This window comes from Globicephala melas, chromosome 2, assembly GCF_963455315.2.
Source record: "Globicephala melas chromosome 2, mGloMel1.2, whole genome shotgun sequence".
Classification (NCBI taxonomy): domain Eukaryota; kingdom Metazoa; phylum Chordata; class Mammalia; order Artiodactyla; family Delphinidae; genus Globicephala; species Globicephala melas.
In genome coordinates, this window is record NC_083315.2 from 75,894,339 (window position 1) to 75,917,011 (window position 22,673).

A 22,673-nucleotide genomic window follows, 5' to 3' on the forward strand; every position below is an offset into this window, starting at 1 on the left:
CCCGCACGTAGCAATGAAGACCCAATGCAGCCAAAAATAAATAGAATAAAATTTTTTTTAAAGTATAAAAAAAATGCATTGGAAAAAGACTGGAAGGAAATGTGCTAAAATGCTCAGGATGGCTGCATTAGGCTGGCGGGGTTATTTTCCAATTTTTTGTTAATACGGTTACTCTATTTTATATGGAAAAATAAATATGTAAAGAAAGAAGGGACATCTTTCAATCCCTCTACCTGCCAAGCAGGAGCATGGGTGAGGCCTCTTGGCAAACTGAGGTATGATCCTATTTTTAGACACTTCTGGCTAGGAAATGTATACATAAGGAAGAACAAACACCATAAGGCACGCCTCTATTGACAAACGTTCAAAGAGCTACTCCTGGTGTGTAAGGATTCCAGCTCCTGGAATGTTGAAGGTAAAAGGAAAGTTTACCCAAACTTCAAAACTTCCATGACTTGTACCTTACTGCATCTCATGAAATAAGATCCATGTCACTGAACTCTTTTAAAATAAAATCCAAAAAGAAGAAAAAAAAAAAAAGGAAAGTTTACCAAATGATGTTCACATTTTGATCATCAAGGGTCCAAATAGAACATGGCTAAACAAACATGGCCACTAGCACCCAGCTGGCCCTGAATGAGGTGCATAGCATCCCTCCTCACCCATGTGACCATCCAGGTTGCAAGCACAAGGGCCCATAAAGGCAGCAGCCATGGAACAACGGCAATTCCAGGCCAGAGCTGGGCGTTCCCAGAGACGATGGAGGATGCTGTGCTCTTTGTTCTCCAAGGGAGGAAGCCAGTGAGACTCTGGTCTTTGTGAGCCTGGAGTTAGATATGCGAGCACCACAGGCAACTCAAAATGCCCCTTCCCAAACAGGCAAAGAACTAGGTGTTCCCTCAGATCAATACTATTCAATATTTGTTCAGCATATTTGAGGGACAAAAGGCAGCAGTATGCTGGGTAAGGAAGGGGAAAGAATATCTCTGTGGCAGCATAAGGTCTCTTCTCCACCGTGGAGGGAAGGTAAGCTCAGGGCACCCAAGCCTGGACATCCCAACCCAGCCAAGCCACGGCTCTGCCTCTGTCTGGGTTCACCTTTAGAAACAGCTTAGTCTTCAAACCATTAGGCAATCATGTCCCCCTTGTGGGGTCTCATCCCTCCCCAGTGCAGCAATTAAGGTCCTGACTTCCCATAGAGCATTTAAAACAATTCTCTTATAGTCTCACCTCCAGTCATTCATTTATCCCAGATGCTAATGCAACAAACCGGCGGATCCTCTGAACAGTGGTTGCCTTTGGGAAGGAGAAAAGGGAATGAGGCAGGGAAGGAGAGACAAAGGGGGAAACTTTTCTTTCTCTTATTTAAAAATGTGAAGCAGATATGACCAAATATGAACCACTATTAATTCTTGGTGGTGGGAACACAAATTTCTCAACAAAATGAACCAGAAGTCTTCACATGGAAATTCTAAGACCCAGTGCCATGCTGCATTACCTTGCCAATTTCTGGCCTCCCCATATTTGATGCTCCCTAAATATCTTTGTTGCTGAGGTTGGTAGCAAAGTCACAGGGACTAACTCCACACCTGGCCTCTTAACATCTGGGAAGCAGCTCTGGACATACAGTGGCAGTCCTCTGACGTGCTGACCATGTGATTACCAGGAGGGAGAGCTCGATGCTTCCTGCCTGCACGCCTCTGCCCATCACAGGGGTGGACTAACCTGGTTATACTGGGCACACCTAACCTTTCCATGGGGCCTAGACTGGAAGGATTTTAGAATCCAGCAGCAATGACACAGACCAAAAAAAAATTTTGTTTTTAATTTCCATGAAGGGGAGGTGGTAGTAGAGTGAATTGTTTCAGAAAATGAAGCTGGTTTAGGAAGCCATGTGTGAATCAGGAACAATACCTGGGTCACAGGAGAAGCCGGCAGGCAAGTCGAGGGGAGGCCTGTTCTGTTCTAGTTCTTTGTTATCTAGTTCTAGTTCTAGTTTGTTATCTAGTTCTAGTTCTTCGTTATCTAAACGCCAGGATACATCTGCCCAGAGAGAGTGGACAGGGACACGGACTGTCTCCTTCTGGAGGTGCCAGGAGCCCCGGAGGGACCCCATCACCCATCTTTTTCAGATACTGTTTCCTTGTCTAGCTCTGTAGGGAGCACTGTGCCCGTCTCCAAAGAACGCCATACTCACTCCCAGTGACAGGCCGGGAACGACTGGCACCTGATGAAAGGCAAGGCGGCCAATCCCAGAGATGGACCAGGCAAATCAAGGAGCTGGACTGGAAGGCTTACCAGCCTGGCCCTTTCAAAGGCAGGAGGGCATTTAACTAGAGACACCTGGTTTATCTTACTCTCCGAGTCCCTTCCAGGAAACAAGCCTGTCCTGGAAGGGCCAGAGGCCAGAGGCAGTTGGAACAAGGTTAGCTAGGCTGGCGGCCTGCAGCCAGCGGGAGGGGGCTTGCAGAGAGGAGCAGGCGGGCTGGCTGCCGTCCCTCCTGGCAGGGCTCAGAGTCCAAGTGCAAACTTGTGACCCAGAGGCCAGGCCCCGTGACCGCCGACGACCCTCCCAGCCCTTGAGCCTAACTGTCCTCAGCTGAGGGGGTCAGTGGGAGCTGTTCTAGAGGGGCAGCAAGGGAGAAGGGCCAAGGTATGGGGAAACTGACTGTAAGAGCAGCAGACAGGGGACTTCATCCCAGCCCCACTGTTCACTAGCTGGTGACTTAAGACAGATGACGGCTCGTTCTGTACCTGTTCCCTAACGTGTGAAAGGGGGTAACACTACCTACCTCGCAGGATGCAGATGAAATCAGATAAAGATCCCTAGCGCACAGGAGTCTGCCCAAGTGCAGCTGCTCCCCTGCTGAGGGATCTTTCCCACTGCCCCCAGATAAGGTCCATCCACAGGGCAAAACCTATTGGTCTTCGTGCAGTCCCTGGGTGGGGCTCAGAAGGAATGCCCTCCGTCTGGTACGTGGATGGCGAGGCAGGTACCTATCACCTCTCCCATCCGGCATACATAACCCCACCCTAACTGACACCCCAAGTTAAGGAGGCGGGGAGCCAGCTTTCACAGCTGAGTCCTTCCACTCCTGGGCCTTGGCTGGGCAGAGGGGTCCCCTTCCTTCAAGATGACCTGCACACAGCTCTCAGGCCTGAAGCTGGCTCTGCCCCGCAGAACTTCTCCCTCCCTGCACAAAGGTTGGACCCTGCCCACTGGCAGGGCTCTAGAGCCCAGGCCCACCCAGCTTAGCAGAAACACGTGCCACCTCCACAAGGCAGCCCACCGCTGTCCAGGGTCTCCAGACTGCAGCCCGACCACCCCCTACTCTTGAACGAGCTACTCTGGGGTGAGGGCTTTTATTAGTGACCACAGTCAATGGTGTCCCAGTGAGGACAACTTACTGATTTCAGGGTGCAAGTGCAGTTTTGAGTGTAAGACTAATATGAAAGGTGCATTACACAAGAAGATTATTATGGTTACATACCATTCTAGAAGGTTCTCATCCCAAAGTCTCCTGGGGGTTGGTAAGGTAAATGTTCCCTGAGACTCACCCAAACCCAGGGACTTGCTGATGTTGCCCAAGTCCACCTTCCACACAGGGAGATGGTGGGGTGGCCCGAAGATCACCCCACGAGATCAGGCCCAGATAAGTCAGGTTAGCACAGCACCAAGGCGGCATCAATGGCAAAACGAGAGACCCAAAGATCACAGTAGCAGACGGTTCTCCATCTCTCCTACGTACTCCTTCTAGATTAATCTTCATTTAACACACTTCTAATGACACCATTCTCCATCTCAGAAATAGTTACTAGGTACCCCTGGCCTAGAGAATTAAAAACGTGTTGCCCTAGCATTGAAAGTAATTCATAATATGGCCCCCAAAATACCTATATGCTGGAAAAGACTAGAGATCTACTCAAGTTAACTCAAGAAAACATTTCAAAGGATACCCATGGATCAACTGAGAGTTGTCAGAAGACAAGAAAGCTCTAAAACTCAACCACTCTTTCTATCAGTGTCTCTGCTTCTCTTTTCAGTTTCCCTTCTCTTTATTGCCCTGCTTCCTCTGGTTATTCAGCTTCCATTCCCTCATAGTCTCAGCTAGCACAGTATGACCATGCCCAATACCTTCTAAACCTTGGCAACTCTCAGCACCTCCTTGCAGTTCAAGTCTGTGGCTTCAGAAGTTAACTTTGATTTCTCTGTGCCTTTGATTAAGCTCTCAGAGTGGAGGCAAGCAGCAGGCTGTTGGGTTGCACAGACACTCACAAACGAAGGGGAGAGCTGAAGGACGAAGAACCAGGAGGACTTGGGAGGCCCTGACACAGGATCGAATGGAAGACCGTCGTCCTCCGGGGCAGTGCGTGTGGCGGGAGGCAGCAGAGCTCCTCAGCTCCGAGTGTGAACTCCAGACGCAGACCCAGACTCCAGTCCTGGCTCTTCCATGGGCTGCCATGTGCCCTGGGGAAGGTTAGTAACTCCCTCTGCCTCTGTCACGAGCACCTGCTCAGGGGGTGGTCAGAGGAATCAAGTGAGTAGATACAAGTGAGGGTTTACAACAATGCCCAATATACAGCAGTAAGTGCTCAACACACTTAGCTATTGAATTGTACGTGGAAAACCAGGGGAAACCAGTGGCACTGGCTATAGACAGAGGGCTAGCAAAGCCCAAGGGCAGAGAAATTTGATGTGCCACAAATATACGAAGGACTTAATATTTGTATCTAATTTAGCTTGATAATCACTTTTGTAATCACACTGTAAGCTTATAAAGGTCCTAGACAGGGCCTTAAACCTTGTATCTGCAACAGCACCTGGCCCGTGCTGGCAGGTTAGGCTCTTGGGCTGGCTACTTACTCCACATGTGACCTATGGGAAAATGCCCAGCCTCCCCAAGCCTCAGATTCCTTACCTGCCAACATTTCTGCCTTTCTTATAAAACTGTTTAATTTTGTTTACCCAGAAGATCTCTGGAATCACGTGCCCCATCCCCGGGGTGTTGTTGACAACTGTTGTGAGACCAAGTGAGATTCCTCACAGTAGGAAACTTGCAGAGCTCCCGCCACAGAATAGGTGTCACTGTTGAATGTCTCTTGGAAGGGCACCGCACCCTTTCCAGCTTCACCAAACCCGGCACGGGGCACACACTCATATCTTGCTCTGCAGATGGAGACAGGCTGGGTCTCAGGTCATACAGGTGAACATCCACAATGACTTTCAGTGCAGGTCTGAGAGCAGGACCAAGTCCTGCTGATCCCTCCACAAAGCCCGGAATTGCTGGATTTGAGGCTGTTCAGCTGCCGATAGGAACTTGCTGTCGAGTCATTTTCTCCTGTCATTTGAAAGTTTAGAACAGAAAACTTTCTGACTGATACTATCTTCCTACAAAGACAGGATCGCTGAAACCATCCACAAGTTCAAAGAAGGAAGAGTGTCGAGAATGTGGGGGAAGGAGCTAGCTGCGGGCCTGGAAGGACTTTTTCCCTTTGGCTCTGAGCTCCTGAGTCACTTTCCCTCCCACAGGTGCAGGGGACAGGTAACCTCTCAGGATCTCTTATGCTCACCACAAAGACCCTGGCCCAGGGGCCAAAGAGGCTTAAATACAGTTTCAAAAGCAACTAGGACCAAAAGGGTGTCTTTTACTTACAAATGATAAAATTACACCCCAAAAATCCGGACCTTTCTTTTAAAAAAAAAAAAGCAAACAATTTATGCAAAGACTTTGAGGACTTATTAAAATTAGAAAATCTCATCTACATTTGAGATGCTCTGTTTAGTCAGAATAAAGGGAGTCAAGGGCTGCAGGATAGCTGGATGGGCCAGATGTTTACATCACTGGGGGCGTTGAGGGGGCAGTGGTCAGAGCTACGGGCAGGAAGCAGCAGCCACCTGCAGCAGCCAAAAGGGCTTAATGAAGAAATAAATGCCCTGGAGGGCGGCATACCTGCTGTCAGCCTGCTGCAGATCAAGTGAGATTATGTGCTAACTGTGATTGCCAGAGAACCCATTTCAGTTTTGGAACAAGGAGAACACAGGGGGTGCCTGTTTATTCTCAGTTATCAACACACTTCCCCTTTGGCCATTTTCTGGAAATGGGCAGTCTGGATTTCTCAGAACATCACAACCATGCAGGGGCGTTAATCCTCTCAGTGCGCCCCACTCACCCCCTCCCCACCCTTCTATTTCAGACACGGATCCCAGCCTGGAACGCCCCAAGTTCCCCTACCTTGGGTAGCTTCCAGCCATTCACCTGGGCTGTTTCTTGGCAGACACGGAGCCAAGCTCTGGAGAAAACAAGGGAGTCGAAATAACAGGAGTCAAGATTCCTGCTGGGTGATACCGTTTATTGAAAGGCAAACTTGCTTTCTCCAGGAGTTCACTTACATGGAGGTAGCTGCCTAAGAATGTCTCTTCCCGGCGACGAACCTAGGCAATCAAACCATACCCGAAAGCAGAAACCCAACAAAATAAGACTAATCGGCATTGTCGGATGACACTCAGAGGCAGGAAAAAAAATGATAAAGCTATAGGATGATTGTCTCTTCAGCACTGCATGTGGCCACATACTTGTTTATTAAATACTTTTTTTTCTTTTTAAACTAGCTAAAGAAAATACTCTCGAGTAGGGTTAGTTCTTAAAGCGACAAACAGAAAAAAATATATACGTGTACATAATAAAATCAAAGAATGACAGCGTGTCAGAGCTGGCAAGGACCTTGAGCCCTGGTCCTCAATCATTCCGCGTCATCTGCCCCTCTGAATGCAGGCCTCTCAAGGTCACCCCTGTCAAGGTCACCACGGTAAGATGAGCTGGGACTTGAAAACATCTCTCCTCTCAGCTCCCAGGCTCGTGTTCCTCCCATCCTGGTGCACCGCATGCATCCAGTTCACTGCCAGCCCCATTACGGCGCAGGAGGGTGCATTTGTTGACATTTTTAACGTCCCAATTTTAGGGTAAAGATGCAGATCTTCTGAATGGTGAGCTCTGTTCTCTTTTCACAGGCAGTTTGTTTCTCGCAGCCTGCCTCATGGCTACCAGAAGGAACTGGCCAGAACGAGAGGCAGAAACTTTCTCACAAACCAAGACAGGTGCTGGCTCGCTCCCAAAGTTCTTGGGCCCCCAACTTTTCCCATCTCTGATCTGTAGTGATGAGCGGGCGGACGCGTTGCTGGGCAGGCTTCTTGGCAAATACCTAATGGCGGTGGAAGCAGCGGGGAACTCAACAGCATATGAGAGTCGAAGAACCCCTGTGGGTTCCAGTGAGCCAGCCGACCAATCACAGGCTTGCTGCCTCCCCAAGAGGACAGAGGGGCTCCGGGGCTGGGTCTGAAGGGGCTCAGCCTCCGTGTTCATTGGTGTGTGTTGTCTATCACCCCCCCTCTCCCCGACAGTGCTCCAGGAAGGGAGGGATTTTGATCTACTTTATTTACTGCTGTGTCCCCAGTGCCAAAGACTGGGATATCATGGATGTCCAATAAATATATGCTAAATGAACGAACGGCTAAAGGGAGGAATCTCTCCATACTCCAGATAGGTAAGCAGAGGCAAGAAGCACTCCACCCAGCAGAGGTAGAAGAGGGGTCGGCTCTTCTGCTCTGGGGGCTTCACCCACGGTGGCAGGGGGCGACGACACCTACCCACAGATGGGGCTGATCGCTCTGAATCCTGCTGGGTGCGCTCTGTGACCTGGGGCAGGTAGGGCACTGAGATTCCCTGCTCCCTGCGGCAACTGTCATGGAGCGCTGGGGTCACAGGCCTCTTACCTACCAGGATGTGTGGGGACACTGCGAGGCAGCTGAACACTCACTCACATGCACACAACTCGAAGGGTTCCCTCCCTGGCCACGGCCCTGACCAGCTGCGATTGGACCTGGCCTCTGTGCGTGCCTAGGGACCATCACAGTGGAGGGGACACCAGGAAGGCGAAGAGGAAGTGCCGGGATACCCAGCATCCTCCCAGTGCCTCCCTGAAATTCCATCCCAGCAACGTGGCCTTGCCCAGACCTCACCCAGCCCCAGTTACCTCCTGCCTGGTGCCAGCCGCTGTCCCTCTGTCCCAGAAGTCAGGATTCTTCCAGTTTGCACAGAAATGCCTCTGTCTGACTGCTGCTTCCTTCCTCCCTTTCCTGACATAAACCTGAGATCCTGTTCAATCTGCCTCTTGCCTACACATCCCCCCAGCTTTCAAGAACTTCTTCCTCTTCCACTTCCTCTTTCCCACCCACGCTCACACATGCCTGCTTATCTCCTCTCCCTTCTTCCCGTCCCCGTGACCTTACTGCACACATCACCTGCCTCTTCCTCAAGCCTAAGTCCACGAACCTTGCTCCCAAACCCTCGCGGTCCCCACCTGGCAACCACCCCGTCCAGGGACGGAGAGAGTGTAGTTTGGAGGCGGGAGGAAAGGACCGAAAAGACACGACAGGAGGGCTCCACCCCCGGCCCCCGAAACCGACATCATTTGTCAAAAACCGTACGTACATGTCTGCCCACTCCACCTGTGCAAAAGAAATGGCAGCTGGTGACTGGTATTGGTCTCAGCATGGTTCAAAAATTTTAACAAAATTCTAGATAAAATAAGCAACCAAGGACCACGGATACAAGTGACCTCTGACTTTCCCTCCCTCCGTCAACAAGTTCTTTACCAAGACCACCTGCACTTCTCTTCTTAGGCTTAACTCTCCCTTCTCACCACAACAATTCCTTTTTCCAACTCTGATGCCCAGAGTGGTCTTTACTTTCTCCCTCTTGCCTCTGGCTCAGTTATACTTAAAATTCTAGTCGCTTTGTATTTTTAAAAATAATACTCAATAGAGATGTGTGAACTTTACAAAACAAGCCACCCCACGAAGCCTCTGCAACATTCCAAAATGGGACAGCAGCAGTCTGTGAGAAGGTCTGATTTAAAATATGTACAGCCTCCACATCCTCCCCTCCCCTTCACAATGGCTACTAACTAGGAACTAGCATTTGGACCCTTTTTCTTGATGGGGGGGGTGGAGGGCAGCCATGCAGATGGTGCTGCAGACAGCTGTGCAGAACGGGGGCTCCATCCTGCCAAGCGGCTGCAGGCGTCTCAACGCATACCCTGCAGTAGCTGCTGTCTAAGCTACCAGAGCTGTGCTGCCACAGAGATCCTAGGAGGACATGACGTCCCAGGGAGGAATTATCTGGTCCGCGAAGAGGAGGTGATGGCGCTCCCTTCCTCTCCTCCCGCCGCGGGCGGCTGCAGGCCCCTGGAAATGGGCTCAGATCTGGCTGGCGGCGGTGCCGTCCTTGGCGAAGGTGTAGCTCAGCGGCGCCTCATAGAGGCTCCCCCCATCCGTGCTGAGGTCGTCATCGTCGTCGTCGCCGTCCACGTCATCCAGCACTTTGCTTGGCAGCTTCTTAAGTCTGCAGAACAACAGGTGGCGTGTTTCCTGGCCCTGGACCGGGGCTCACCTCCGATCTGGAGGCCAAGGGGCTCTAGACGCCTGTCTCTCCACCCCAGCGAGTGGCATATAAGCACAGGAACTTAACTCGTCTGTACAGCAACAGGGAGCAAACTGCCCACCTGAGAGCACGGGAGGCTGCTGCTGACAGGGTGGGCTGGGCAGGGCTGGGGCAAGGTCAACAGCACTGATCTTTCCTTCTGCCTCAAGCTCCAACATGGCTCAGCAGGGTGCTGCCATAAATCCCATCTTAACTTAAACTTTTATCATCTTGTTCCCCATGGGCTGTTTGCATTAATTTTTATTTTAATATTGCATCTTGATTCTTGAGATTTTTGGTGCCCCCTAATGCCAGCCTGGGGCCGGGCTCTCGACAGACATGCCCTGTTTACAGGATTCTCAACAGGCTCCAGGCTTCTGGGCATTTATAAGAGAACTACCTGGGCAGCCAGCAAAAAGCCCCAGGTCACAGTCGGCCTCCAAGAAAGGCCCAGCTCCACAATGGGTGTGAACTTAAACTCACCCCCTCACTCCAATACCCCAAGGCAGTGACCCTGAGGCAGGGAAAGCAACCCCGCACCTAATCCCCCATCCTTGGGACCGTGGCAGGGGAGCTCCAGACAGCAGCTCTCTCCGGAGACCAGGTTTGGGACATCCTCGTCCTCCTGAGAACACAAGCCACAACTTTACCTCATTTCTCCCTAACCCAGGAGTCCCTAAGGGCTGGTCCAGGAGCTGCTCCCTACACGGTGGCGTGAGCTAGTCTGACCTGCTCTGAGCCTCAGGACGACAGGGACGATACCTGCCCGGCCGACACCAGGGCAATGGTATGAGGATGACACATGTGACACCCTACTGATCACGTGGGGCGACCGGAGTGGATACAGCCGCTCTCACCCCTAGGGTGGGATGACCCCAAAGGTGACAACAAGGGATCAGCTTGAGACAAAGGAGTGGGAGCGCTCTGAAAGCATCAGGCTCCCCTCCAACGTCAGGGCCATCACGGCCCCGGGGGGGTCGCCGCACTTGCCCACCTTAAGTCCTTCTTCATGGAATTTAGCTGCCCCTGCAGATGCTCATTCACGTCCATCTGTTCCTCCAGCTCCCTCTGCAGCTTCTTCTTAGAACTTTCCAGTCTGTCTATTTCCTCCTCAGCCTCCTCCACCTGTCGCTTCATTGCTTTCAAGCGCAAGCTCAGCTGCAGGGGGAAGGCAGGCCGTGAGCCGGCGGGTCGCCCAGCCCAGCACAGAGAGGCCAGTGGTCCAGCCCCCTTCTCTCCCAGCAGCCAAGGTGCGGCAAAGGGGGCAACCAGCCTCACGGGAAAGTGGAGATGAGGCTCTAAGACCGAAAATTCTACTTTTTAAAAGCCAAGTTCAGGGTCTGAAGTTTGCTGAAATCCCCTACTAAAGTGGGCTCTAAAGGCCCCATTCCATGACGTAAGGGGTGGAGTGGAAAGGGCGGACTCAGTCCACTCAACTTCACCCCTTGCCTGCCCGCCGAGGCCTCCCCTCCCTCTCGCTTCCCCAGCCCGAGACATTAAATCTCAAAAGTGCTCGCAGAGCGTCCCGCACCTGGTCCTTCTGATCAGTCAGCGACAGGTGCTCATCGTCTACCTGCATCACTAGCTCTTTCACCTTCCGCTCCAGCCGGCGGTTGCTGACCTGGAGGCTGGCCCGGTCCCTGGAAGAGTGGGGGAAGCAGAACAGAGGACCGTCTAATCCCAGCCGCCTGGGAGGCCAGCCCAGGGCTATCTGGTGGACGCAGGGTCAGAGAGACTCACAAGTGTACAGCAGGACAGCACTGCTCGTTGGACAGATGAGGAAACAGGGGCTCTGAGAGGGGGAGGGACTTTGTCCAAGGCTGCGGAGCCAGCGAGAGGCTGAGCCGGAGCCAGACCTGCCCTGAGTACTCCCAGTCCTGGGCTTTACTTGGTAAGGCAGTGGGTCATAGACTGCCAGGCTGTGAATATTTGGAGTTTACTCCAGGCTGCCCTGGAGCAAAAAGGTCCAGTCCCAAAAGTCTTACTGAAAATGGATAACGTAAAGTGCTCTATGCACACACACCCACACTGCTTCCAGGAAGGTGAGGGGCCATGAGTAAGAACTGAAGCTGGGGACCTCCCTGGTGGCGCAGTGGTTAAGAATCCGCCTGCCAAGGCAGGCGACGCGGGTTCGAGCCCTGGTCCGGGAGGATCCCACATGCCACGGAGCAGCTAAGCCCGTGCGCCACAACTACTGAGCCCACGAGCCACAACTACTGAGCCCGTGCTCTGGAGCCGTGAGCCACAACTACTGAGCCCATGCTCTAGAGCCCATGAGCCACAACTACTGAGCCCTCACTCTAGAGCCCGCAAGCCACGACTACTGAACCTGCGTGCCACAACTGCTGAAGCCCGTGTGCCTAGAGCCCCTGCTCCGCAATAAGAGAGGCCACCGTGACGAGTGGCCCCCGCTCACCGCAATTAGAGAAAGCCCGCACGCAGCAGCAGAGACCCAATGCAGCCAAAAATAAAAATTAAAAAAAAGAAAAGAAAAGAACTGAGGCTGGTCAAGCTTAACCCGGTACTGGCCCTCAGGCTGTGGTCTGAGAACAAGCTGTAGAGAATCACATGTAGTCATCTGATCCTGTGTCCCTTCCACCCACATGCCCATCTCTGACAGATGGCCACTCAGTCTCTGCTTGAATATACCTGGCCCCCCAGAGCAGAGACAGCCACCTTACCTCTATTCCACCTCAAACTCAGTAGCTTACAAGGCAGCCTGTCCTATTTAAGGCATGGGGAAAGGAGCAGCTAAGAACTGAGCAGTGGGGAGTCCCAAGTTTTAGTCCTGCTACATCAATATTCTGCCAGGCTACCTTCCTCAAGTCATTTACTTTGGTGGGTCTCAGTTTTCTCATCTATACAATGGGAACAATTTTCCAGCAAGGTTGTACTTGCTCTGCCTTCCTCACAGGCTTTCGAGGATAGGAAGAGATACAAGCGTGAAAGCACTTTGTAATGTGATGCCCACTGCCCACCAGGGCCTCTGCACCACGGCTGGGCCCAGCTCACCTCTCCTCGCTCTCCAGACGGTCCTCCAGCTCTGCGATCCTGGCCTCCAGCTGCACCACCAGCCCCTCTTTGCTGGACCTGTAGGAACCTTCCAGGTGGATAATCCGGCTCTTTAAGTCCTTGTTCTGGAATCAGACAGGGAGGCCGTGAGGGGCTGTGTCTGCCGCACCCTCTGTGCAGAGCAGAGCAGAACACAGGGCAGGGCAGTGTTTGGTCGGCGACTGGGGTAAGCCTGCTTTCCACCTTAGGATGTGTGGCCCCAGGAAACCTGGGGATGTATCCAGGGAAAAGCTTTGCACTCATGTCCTGGCAAGCCAAAAGAAGAGATTCTATCATATTGCTTATCAGCCTAAGTGAAATCTTTGCATGTCCTAAGACTACCGGATGTCAGACAAATGAGGTTGACCTTGGCCTTTTATAAACCTATTGGGGTGGGGGACTTCCCTGGAGGCCCAGTGGTTAAGACTCTACGCTTCCATTGCAGGGGGTGTGGGTTTGAGCCCTGGTCGGGGAACTAAGATCCCACGTGCTGTGCGGCACGGCCAAAATAAATAAATAAATAAACCTACTGGGGCGGGACAGGAGAAATAGGCTCCTTCAGCAATATCATACATCATATTCAGTGAAGAACTAACATGAATGGCACGTAAAAGAAATAGCGATTCAAGTAAGGTTTGTTAGCAACTCCTGCATCTGAGGACACTGGTTCTTTATTATTCTCCTTTCATTCGAATTTAGCCTTCTTTAGGATCTAGAAACAACACTTGCAATTCTACCTCTCCCCAGCTGCTAAACTCACAAGCACACTTAATATTGTGGGAATAACCTCTCTGGAAAAGGCCTTAGAAACACCTGTACCTCTCAGGTGAGTTACTCTGCAGAGTTCTTGGGGGTGCTGTGCAAAAAAGGCTCAACCAAGGGGCTCTAGTCCAAAGCCACGGTGGGGCGGGGGGGGGGCGGTTCATGGGGCCAGCTGCCCTCACCTGTCTCTCCAGGGAAATCTTGTCACACTCTAAGTCTTGCTTCACGGCTCGCTCCTGAAGTAGCTCGTTCCGCATCTGCTCCATCTACACCACACAGTGCAAAAGCCCAGAGGTTAGAGGGGGTGTTCCTATAGCCTTTGTGCTGAAATGGTTCACAGCTATGAATTCCAACAACCAAGTCAGCTCCTCTTTATGACGGGGGCCTCCTGCCTTCTCCTCTTGAATACTGGAACTGTCCCTTAGATATTCTTGAGTTCTCAGTGATTGCAACAATAATGATACAAATACCAATAATAGTCAAAGTTAACCCTGCCGTTATGGGTTGAATCCTGTCCCCTCCAAAAAGATATATTAAAGTCCTAACCCCTAGAACCTCAGATGTGACCTTATCTGGAAAAAGGATCTTCACAGAGGTAATCAAGTTAAACTGAGGTCATTAGGGCGGGCTCGAATCCAGTATGACGGGTGTCCTTATAAAAAGGGGAAGTTTGAATGCAGAGACAGACATGCACAGAGGCAAGACAGAGACACAGGGAGAATGCCACGTGAAGACGGAGGACTGGAGTGAGGCATCTACAAGTGAAGGAGCACCAAAGGTTGCCGGCAAACTACCAGAAGCTAGGAAGAAGCAAGGAGGGATTCTCCTACAGGTCTGGAGGGAGCACGACCCTGCTGACACTTTGCCTTCAGGCTTTTGGCCTCCAGAGCTTGAGACAACACATTTTTGTTGTTCTCGGCCACCTAGTTTCTGGTACCGATACTTTGTTACAGCAGCCCTAGGGAACCACTACACCTGCTCAGCACTCCGCCTGTGCTATCCTACGACATCCCCACAACAAGCCTATGACACAGGTAAATATCATCTCTGCTGAGGACAGCAGGGCTTGGAGAAGTTAATCAACTTGGACCATGACCAACCATCCCAGCCTGTCCGGGACTGAGGATGTGCTCAGGCCATGTGACTCTGAACGCTAAAACTGAGGGAGTCCCAGGCAAACGGGGATGAGTCAGTCGCCCAGCTTGCCAGGGATCTACACAAGAAGTAACAGGGGAAGCTAGTATTCCCCGGAGCTGCTGGCTGCTGCATTACAAGTTCGAGCTTCAGCAAAGGCTTCTGCAGTCAGCATATCTCACGTGCTGCTAGATTTCTCCCTTCTTATGCCAAAAACAGAAGTCAGCAAGAACACTCCAGGTGTCCTGCCAAAGGCTAAGCCTCACCGAGGATTTCTTCTATATTCATAGGAAATGAGCCTAGCTGAGCGGCATCTGGAAAGAAACCCTGTCGTCTGCCTATCGGTGTCTCCATTCCCCATCCCCAGTGGGCCGTAGCAACAGTGAAATGCGCTTCAGAGGCAGAGGCCCCAGACCCTGTTCCCAGGACCGTCCAGCAGAGGGCAACCTGAAGAAGCCCAGACAACTAAGAAGGTGAGCCAGGAAAATAAAACTGCCTGTTCCTGCTTAAGGCCGGGTCCGACAGAGGTAAGAGGTGTGCACACTGGAGTCCCTGGATGCCTGGGGAGCACGTGTAACAGTCTCACCCTGACCAGCCTTGATTTTGATTTTCACAAATCCAAATCCTGTACAAGCACCCTCGTGAGTAAAACAAGCTCACCCCACCTTCCCTGCCATCCACCTGGAGTGCAAGACCTGAGGAATAATGAGAGGAGACGCCACCACCACGACAGGCTAGGCTTGCGTCTCCCACTGTCGCGACCACAGCGTATGCACGGAATGACAAGCAGAGTGGTGCGGCTGGCCCAGAGTGGGTGACAGGGAGTGGTAAGGAACGAGGCTGGCGATGGGCAGGACTGGGACATGGAGAGCTCAGTACCACAGGAGGAAGCCGAGACCCTGCCCACAGAGGAGGGTGAACCTGTGTGGCCCCCCAAAAAGTTCACATTTTTGCACTTCTGACTGGCAGGCTTCTAAGTCACAGAGGTTCTGAAGTTTACAGCAGAGTACACTGAGGTCTGGGGCAGTTATCCACATCTCAGGAGGAAGAAGGATCAGAACAGAGGCCGTGCCTACTCATGGCCCACTACCTCACCTGCTCTGGCTCTCTAGACTAACTCAGTGAAAAGGCTTCGAACAGACTTAGGGTCTACATACAGCTGTCACGTAAAAACCAAGATCCGGGAGGCAGCTGGTCTCCTTAGGGCATCCTTGTACGCGGCAGGGGAAAACATGCCAGCCGTGCACAGGTCAGCAGGCAGAGCACATAGAACTCCTCCCTCGGCTCCAAGCCCCCGCCTGGCCCCGGGCCCTCGAGAATCACATGCTGCAAAGAGGGCCCTGGACAATTCCTCTAACTGCTCTAGGAGCACCAGGTCACGGGTAATGAATGCAGCTTCACAGCCCCACTCCGAGCACGGCTGTGAATCAGCCAACACCCCTACAGAGGTCGTCAGCACGGCTGGGCCACGGGACCACGATGTGCCTCTTGGGGGAAACTGTTCTGTTCACGCCCGCTGGGCAGAGGCCAGGACCTCACTGAGGACACGGCTAGACTTTCACCGCGACGGGAAGCAATTACACAGGGAGCGATGGCCCAGCTGCTCTTCCTGGCTCTGCATCCACCTGCATGTGACCTTGGTCGCCTCACCTCTGGGATGTGGACTCCCCGTTTCTAAACAAGGAAGCTGAACAAGGCGGCCTGTAGGGCCTTGGAGCTGGCCTACAACGCAGTGAAAGCACATTCGGTGCCTCCCGCCTGCCGTGCGGCGCTGTGCAGCCCTCCTTCTAAGGCCCCGGTCTCCATCTTTCAGCTACAGTAGCCATTCCATGACTCCAGACCTTTAGGGGCGTCCCCAGAAAAGACCCACTCGGTCAGGGTGACAGCGAGTGTGTGTTTGTGAACATGTATGTTTGAGTGCCGGGGGAGGGGTGGTCTTGGAATGATGGGGTGGGCCCATGCATTCGTTCAGACTGTATTATCACAGCCCTAGGCTGGACAGCGTGACAGTACCTGACCTCATTATAGGCTCGTGGGGGACAAATGAACAAGCCCTGTCCCTGTGGTCAGTGTCACTGCAATGGGGAAGGACAGCATGCTGGCACGGGGTGCACGGCAGTGGTCACAGCCCAGACTGGGAGGGTCGAGGAAATTCTCCAGAGCAAGAGACGCTGAGCTGAGATCTGAGAGCTGAGAGGGAGGTCAGAGTCAGGCAGGGTGGGGACGGGGTGGGAGAGGAAGTGCAGCTCTCCTAGCCAGGGACCACTAATGAGAAAAGGCAGGAGCTACGAAAGAGGAAGGGAGCGCTGGAAGAATCAAGAGCACTGAGGTGGACACGCATGGAGGCAAGGGGACGGGTTAAGAGCTCAGGTGGCGAGGCAGACAGGGAGCAGTCACACAGGGCCCGTTACAATATTGTAACCGCAGCGAACGTCTGCATTGCACTTAACAAAAGTAAGTCTGCAGCATTTTTATAGCGTTATCTCATTTCATCCTCACCACCACCTGATGAGGTGGGTACTATTAACATCCCTAGGTACCCCTAGAGTCCAGGGGAGTTTGCAGATACAGGTGTGGAGACTGGGTGATGCCAGCTGAAGCCACAGGACAAATGAGCTCACCGAGGAGAAGTGCATGAAGAATGAGGAGAACCGTGCCCTGGGAAGGCCGCCCCGCTCCACTTCGTTAGGGGAGGTATGGAGAAAAGCAGGACACTGACCTGCTGCAAAGGCCCAGAAGGGCGAGGACAGAGGAAGATGCGTCTAGGTTGGCCAGGAAGATGGCTCTGGGAGGCTCAGCAGAGAAGGGAGAGACAGGGAAGCCCCTCTTCTCTAGAACCGTAGCGTGACAGATGACAACTCTGAGCCGAGGGCTGAGGAGAGCTCAAGTAAGGGGTTTGCAAGACAGATGCCCACAGCTGTTAGCAGACCGAGGGGGAGAATCACTGAGGAGGAAACAGTTACAGGTGATGGACTGTAGCGGGACGGGAGTGTGACAGGAGACTGTTCAGGGAGGGATGCAGGCCCACGCTGGGGGCAGCACGGGAGTGGGAGAGAGCCCAGGAGAGGGACGGTAAGCCAGGGCTCGGCGGGGGGGGCGGGGAAGGCTCCTGTAGCTCGGAGGCCCAGAGGCAGCAGGAAGGGAAAGAGAAGGGAAGGGAGATTATTTCCCCAAAAGTTAAGGGATAAGGAAGACCTGGAGGCTTGTCGAGAGAGAGGAAGAGAGAAAGAGAGAAGTTTAGTTGCTGGTGGCGGTGGCGGGGGGGGGGGCGGCGGTGAGGCCAAAATCCACCAGAAGGCAATAAAAGGCCGTGGGGGCAGAGTCCAGGGGCTCTGGCAGCTGTTCAGCAACTGCGTGAGGAGGCAGGCAGTGACTTCCACAGCTGTGCTCCAGGCCTGAGGAAGGAGGAGGGAAACAGAGAACCAAGAGCCCCTGGCGACAGGTGCGGAGTGACTACGAGTGTCCACGTCTGAGCCTGTTAATTCTCCCAGGACTCTCTGAGGCAGACGTTACCACCCCCACCTCCCAGGTGGGAGGTTCAGGACTGGCGGCCGTTCCCTTCTCTGCCGACCTCCCAGGTCCCTCAGTGAAGGGCAAAACCGAGAAGTAGGAGTTCTGGGGGGGCCTTCGGAGCCTAAAAGGAAGAAGCACCTCCAGTGGCATGAGGCAGAGAAGCGCTGTGGAGGGATTTAAAGATCGCCAAGGGGTCCACGGCGCTGGGCCCAGGCTGGGGTTCAGGACAAACTTAAAGAAGCGGCCATCGGCCAAGGTGTTGCTCCCTCGGGGCTACTGGCTGGAAATTGTGGATCCTGCCAGGAAATGAGCCTCCCCGTACAGAGGGGCACTCAGGAAACAGCATCCCGGAGGTCCCTGCAGGTTCAAGACCTCCCAGGAGCGCCCCAGGCAAATGCGAGTCTCCAAAGGAAAAACAAAGCAAAACAGTAATTATTTATACCCCACCACATCCCCTCCAAAGATGGCTATTAAAATGCAAGTGTAAAATAAATCAGAGTGAAGAACAGGAAGGAACAAATGTGAGACCATAAAACTTAACAGTTACTGTCACCGGACAGTCAATTTTCCTCCAGTCTTTTTGGCAAACATGATAGGCTTCCTTCAGGTCTTCAAAAAAGGAGAGCCAGACCCTGAATTCTAAAATAAATACACCAGCTGTACACCTGAAACTAACACAACACTGTTAATCAACTATACTCCAATATAACATAAAAACTTAAAAAATAAATTAAGTGTGAAATGAACAAATTTTTAAAAAACACCACGGCGGAGCCGTACACAAGGAATACCACGTGGTGTTACGGACAATACGCCCAAGGGTGGGTTTCACCATAAACCACACGTGTTTCCGTCGAGTTCCTCAATACTGTGATCTCCAGGAATGGCCCCGTGACTCGTGAATATTCCACATCAGACTCTTCTCACCCTGAGCCCACATTGGGGACAAAAAAAAAAAAAAGAGAGAGAGAGAGAAATGGCCTCTGGCTTAGCCAGCTTCCTCCTTTGGACCAGGGAAGTAAATCTGAGGCTGAGAAAACATTTCTTTATGTAAGCTTAGCGCTTTACGTTGCTGTTTACCCTTCAACTATACCAAGTAGACCAAACAAAAACTTTCCAGTCGAATTAAAAACAGAAGGGGAGCCGAAGGCAACAGTTATCACAGCTGGATTGAAAGAATGCTAAACCCTGAGCACGTTGATCGGAAATAACAGTATCAGATTCCAGTGGGTTTATGTCAGAGGCACCCGTGACCTGAGCCAGCTCTCGGGATTAGAAGCAGCTGCCTTCTGGGTTAATGAAAAGCCAGAGATATTTATGATCGCTAATAATAATATTTAACCCCATCACCTGTGTTTACCGTGGGGCTGTAAAGGGGTTGGTGAGCACACACTCTTGGCTAGTACTAAAAGCGATACTCAGTCACAAGAAAGGAAAATTATTATTAACCCACTGTACACATTGGGTTTTTGAGTAGTCTTTACAATAGGAGGCAGTTCTGAGACCAGGATCATTTTAATTAAAGAAGAAAAAACAAAAAGAAAGAAAGAAATCCCCTTCTGATCTTTCACGTGCTGGCTGCAAAGCAGCCTTATTTCCCAGGCCCGTATTCTGGTGGTTGCATCCCCCTAGTGCAGACTGAGGAGCAGGTGTGAGCCAGCCACTCGGGAGCAGCTCCTGAAAATGACTGCAGAAGCCTGCAACTTTATCCACTGGGATTTACCCTGCAGTTGCCAAGGCAACAGGGCAGCTCTCCTCTTGCCTGCTGGCTGCCTGGGTTGAACAAATGGTCCTTCCACTGGGCTGGGTTATCCTGGCCTCCGTGGCCAAGAGAACACCTCTCCATCTCGGCCCAGATCCACTGTTAACTGTAGGCACTCAGCCACCAGCAGTCACGCAGCAGTGCCCAAGGAGCTAGAACATCGGCCTGTGGGACACATTTGCAACACCAAGCTGGGCCATCTGAATCCTGGACTCAGGACGAGGGTCAGGAGAGGATCAGGTGAAAATAAACCCTCACTCATATTAAGAGACACTGTGGCATTATTTTTAAACTTGGGCACAGAGACCCAAACATTTGGGGTGTTTTTACCACCCTCACTATCCGACGCTGGGATGATGGGAACAGGTGGGAGGTGATGGGCTTTGGCTCCACACTTCTTACAAGCCTCGAGACCCTAAGGAGCCAGTTAGCCTCGTGAGCCCTGAAAACAACAAGAGGAAGCATGCAAGGCACGGGCACAGCGCCCAGCACCCGGAGAATCCTCAGGAAGGACGGCAAATATCGTAAAGGGAAACAGGGCTTTAGAGGAAGGAGAGGAAAAAGGATTTCTCCGGATTTAAACAGACCCAAAGCCAGTATAGCACCCACTATTTCATTCAAATTTCCTTCAACTTTAAAATATCCTGGGGGGTGGGATGAATTGGGTGACTGGGATTGACATATACACACTACTATGTACAAAACAGATAACGAATGAGAACCTACTGTACAGCACAGGGAACTCTACTCAGGGCTCTGTGGTGACCTAAATGGGAAGGAAGTCCAAGAAAGAGGGGATATATGTATACATAGAGCTGGTTTACTTTGCTGTACAGCAGAAACTAACACAACACTGTAAAGCAACTCTTCTCCAATAAAAATCAATTAAAAAAAAAAAAAAGAATATCCTGAACGTGTATCTAAAAGGAAGGCCTTAGAAGGGCTGGGAACTTACAAAGAACGTTGCCAGCATTTACTGAGCATCAGATGTTAAGCACGAGAAAGTGGAAACGAACACATGAAAAGGATAGAATGTTTGATCTCACAACCGCCTCTCCTGTCCTCTGTCCCTGGAAACAGCCCAGCTGAGGCTTCACTCAGGCCCCCTTTCTCCTGCCCTTACTCCCATCCCCTTCGAGAACACTGTGTACGCTTCACTGTTCTGCTCGACGACCTTCCAAGGCTCCCCACTGCCTTCAAGGTACAGTCCTTTCAAAATCCCTTAACCTGCCTCTCCCGTTATTCCCTCACGGACACCAGAAACCTAACCAAGCACAGCAGTCCATTCGTTGCTCCGGAAAATGCTAAATAGACCCTACCTCCCAATCCCTGTTCACACCCTCCACCATATCTAGGATTCCCTTCCCATTCCTTACTTTGTCTAAATCTTACCCTTTCTGCAAAGCCAGCTCCGGGCCAGCCTTCCCCTAAGAACTCCCACTGTCACCCTCGCTATCATGGTCTTTCCCTCCTTAGCTGCCTGACTCTTTCACTTGGCATTTAGTACCCACTGCTTTTTCTTGATAGTTATCCATTGTTTAGGGAAGCCTCTGCTCCTCAAGCCAACCACAGTGCCTGCCTTGGTCAGCCGTGCACCCTGGCTGGATCACAGGTGATTCTGGGCCTCGGCTCTCTCATCCACTGCACAGAAGGTCTGGGGAAATGAACCTGGAGGTCCTCGCCACATCTAAGATTCTGTAAATGGTGTAGGCCATTCACTAAAATACCGGAAAACCTCTTTCTCTGTTTTCCCACCTAAGCCCTGTCACTCAGACTAGGAGAATGAATGGGAGATGTTCAGAGGGTGCCAAAAAAAAAAAAAAGATTTAGACAGGGAGCTTGTGAGCATGCAGAGATTAAGTAGAGAGAAGAGCTGCAACCTTTGACTTTTTAATTTAAAGAGACCAAGATCCAAAACATAAAGTTCCCCATGCCTTCCCTCTTCAGAGCAGTTTGCAGCACATCCAGACCGGATGCTACAAATCAGGTTGGAGAGGACAGACAGGCACCATTTCCTGCTCCTTAAGAGACATTTCCCGTGAGGAGGTGTCACAGGGCAGCATGTGAGGGGGCGGAGAAGGGGTCTTAGGTTTAGAAGCTTCCCATTTCTCTGATTCGGGCAGGAAGGCAGCCGGTACATCCCTAGAAGTTAACCTAAATGAACTGAAACAACTTCAGAATCAAGGCCCACCTGTCTACACTCAGAGCCCTTTCTTGAACCTTTACTTTAAGAGGCAAGAAGCGAGTCTCCGATTGACCTTGACTTTGAGTGACAAGTAAATGCTTTCCTGTAAGGTGGGTATATTTGACAAACCCATTTCTCTACCCTTGCTCAAAAATCCAAAGGCACCTCATGCCAGAAGAGAGCACTCCATCAGGAGACCCCACTTCATCTCAGCGGTTTGTTTTGTTTTATTGTTTTCGTAATTCCTACCTCAGTTTGAACACGATGCTCAATTTCTCCACTTTTAACAGACACCAGGCTTTACCCTCCCTACCCCAGAGAGTGCAGTGAGAACAAAGAAAAGTGACGAGGAAAATAGAACAAATAGAGCAAAAAGGCTAGAGACATTGGTGAAACCCATCTTTTCAGGCACATAAACTCAGACACAGGGAGGGAATGACAAGAGTTAAAGGGCGACTCAGACACTTAATTTTATAAGACCTTCTCACAGCATTTCAGTGTGAGAATTCAGAAAAGACTTCAGAAATCTCCTGGACAAACAGCCTCCTTTGCATAGATCTTAGAGGCTGCGCTCAGAGGGGTGGAGACTTTCCTGGAGCTACGTGGGGTCGGTGCAGGAGGCTGGACAAGGGATTCTTCTCCCGAGAACAAGTACGTCCCCTCTACTACTTCCTCCCCGGGCTTACTTTAGGTTCTCAGCTCAGTGAAAATATTTTCAACCTTGAGCAGATCACAGAGAGCAGTTCTATTACCCACAAATCCTGTTGAGAGAAGAGAGAAGAGGCCC

The 22,673-nt window shown here is 51.6% G+C and overlaps 2 protein-coding genes across 3 annotated transcripts in view; both read right to left on the reverse strand.

Annotated features, from left to right (window-relative positions):
• Positions 1–4,371, reverse strand: part of MYZAP (myocardial zonula adherens protein) — a 139,298-nt gene extending 134,927 nt beyond the window's left edge. Inside the window, exons 1-2 of one of the 2 annotated variants that reach the window (XM_060294212.2) lie at positions 4,277–4,371; positions 1,231–1,296 (exon numbers count right to left, since the gene is read on the reverse strand). The gene's annotated coding sequence lies outside the window, so the exon portion shown is untranslated. Of the gene's footprint in view, positions 1–1,230; positions 1,357–4,276 lie in introns of those variants that run through there. The other variant, XM_060294210.2, reaches the window with a different exon arrangement.
• Positions 4,372–5,137: 766 nt separating this feature from the next.
• Positions 5,138–22,673, reverse strand: part of CGNL1 (cingulin like 1) — a 156,552-nt gene continuing 139,016 nt past the window's right edge. Inside the window, exons 15-20 of the mRNA XM_030878805.3 lie at positions 13,475–13,558; positions 12,492–12,616; positions 11,011–11,119; positions 10,474–10,637; positions 6,234–9,401; positions 5,138–5,339 (exon numbers count right to left, since the gene is read on the reverse strand). Of these exons, the coding sequence (XP_030734665.2) occupies positions 9,257–9,401; positions 10,474–10,637; positions 11,011–11,119; positions 12,492–12,616; positions 13,475–13,558 (627 nt within the window). The 3' untranslated portion in view covers positions 5,138–5,339; positions 6,234–9,256. The remainder of the gene's footprint in view (positions 5,340–6,233; positions 9,402–10,473; positions 10,638–11,010; positions 11,120–12,491; positions 12,617–13,474; positions 13,559–22,673) is intronic.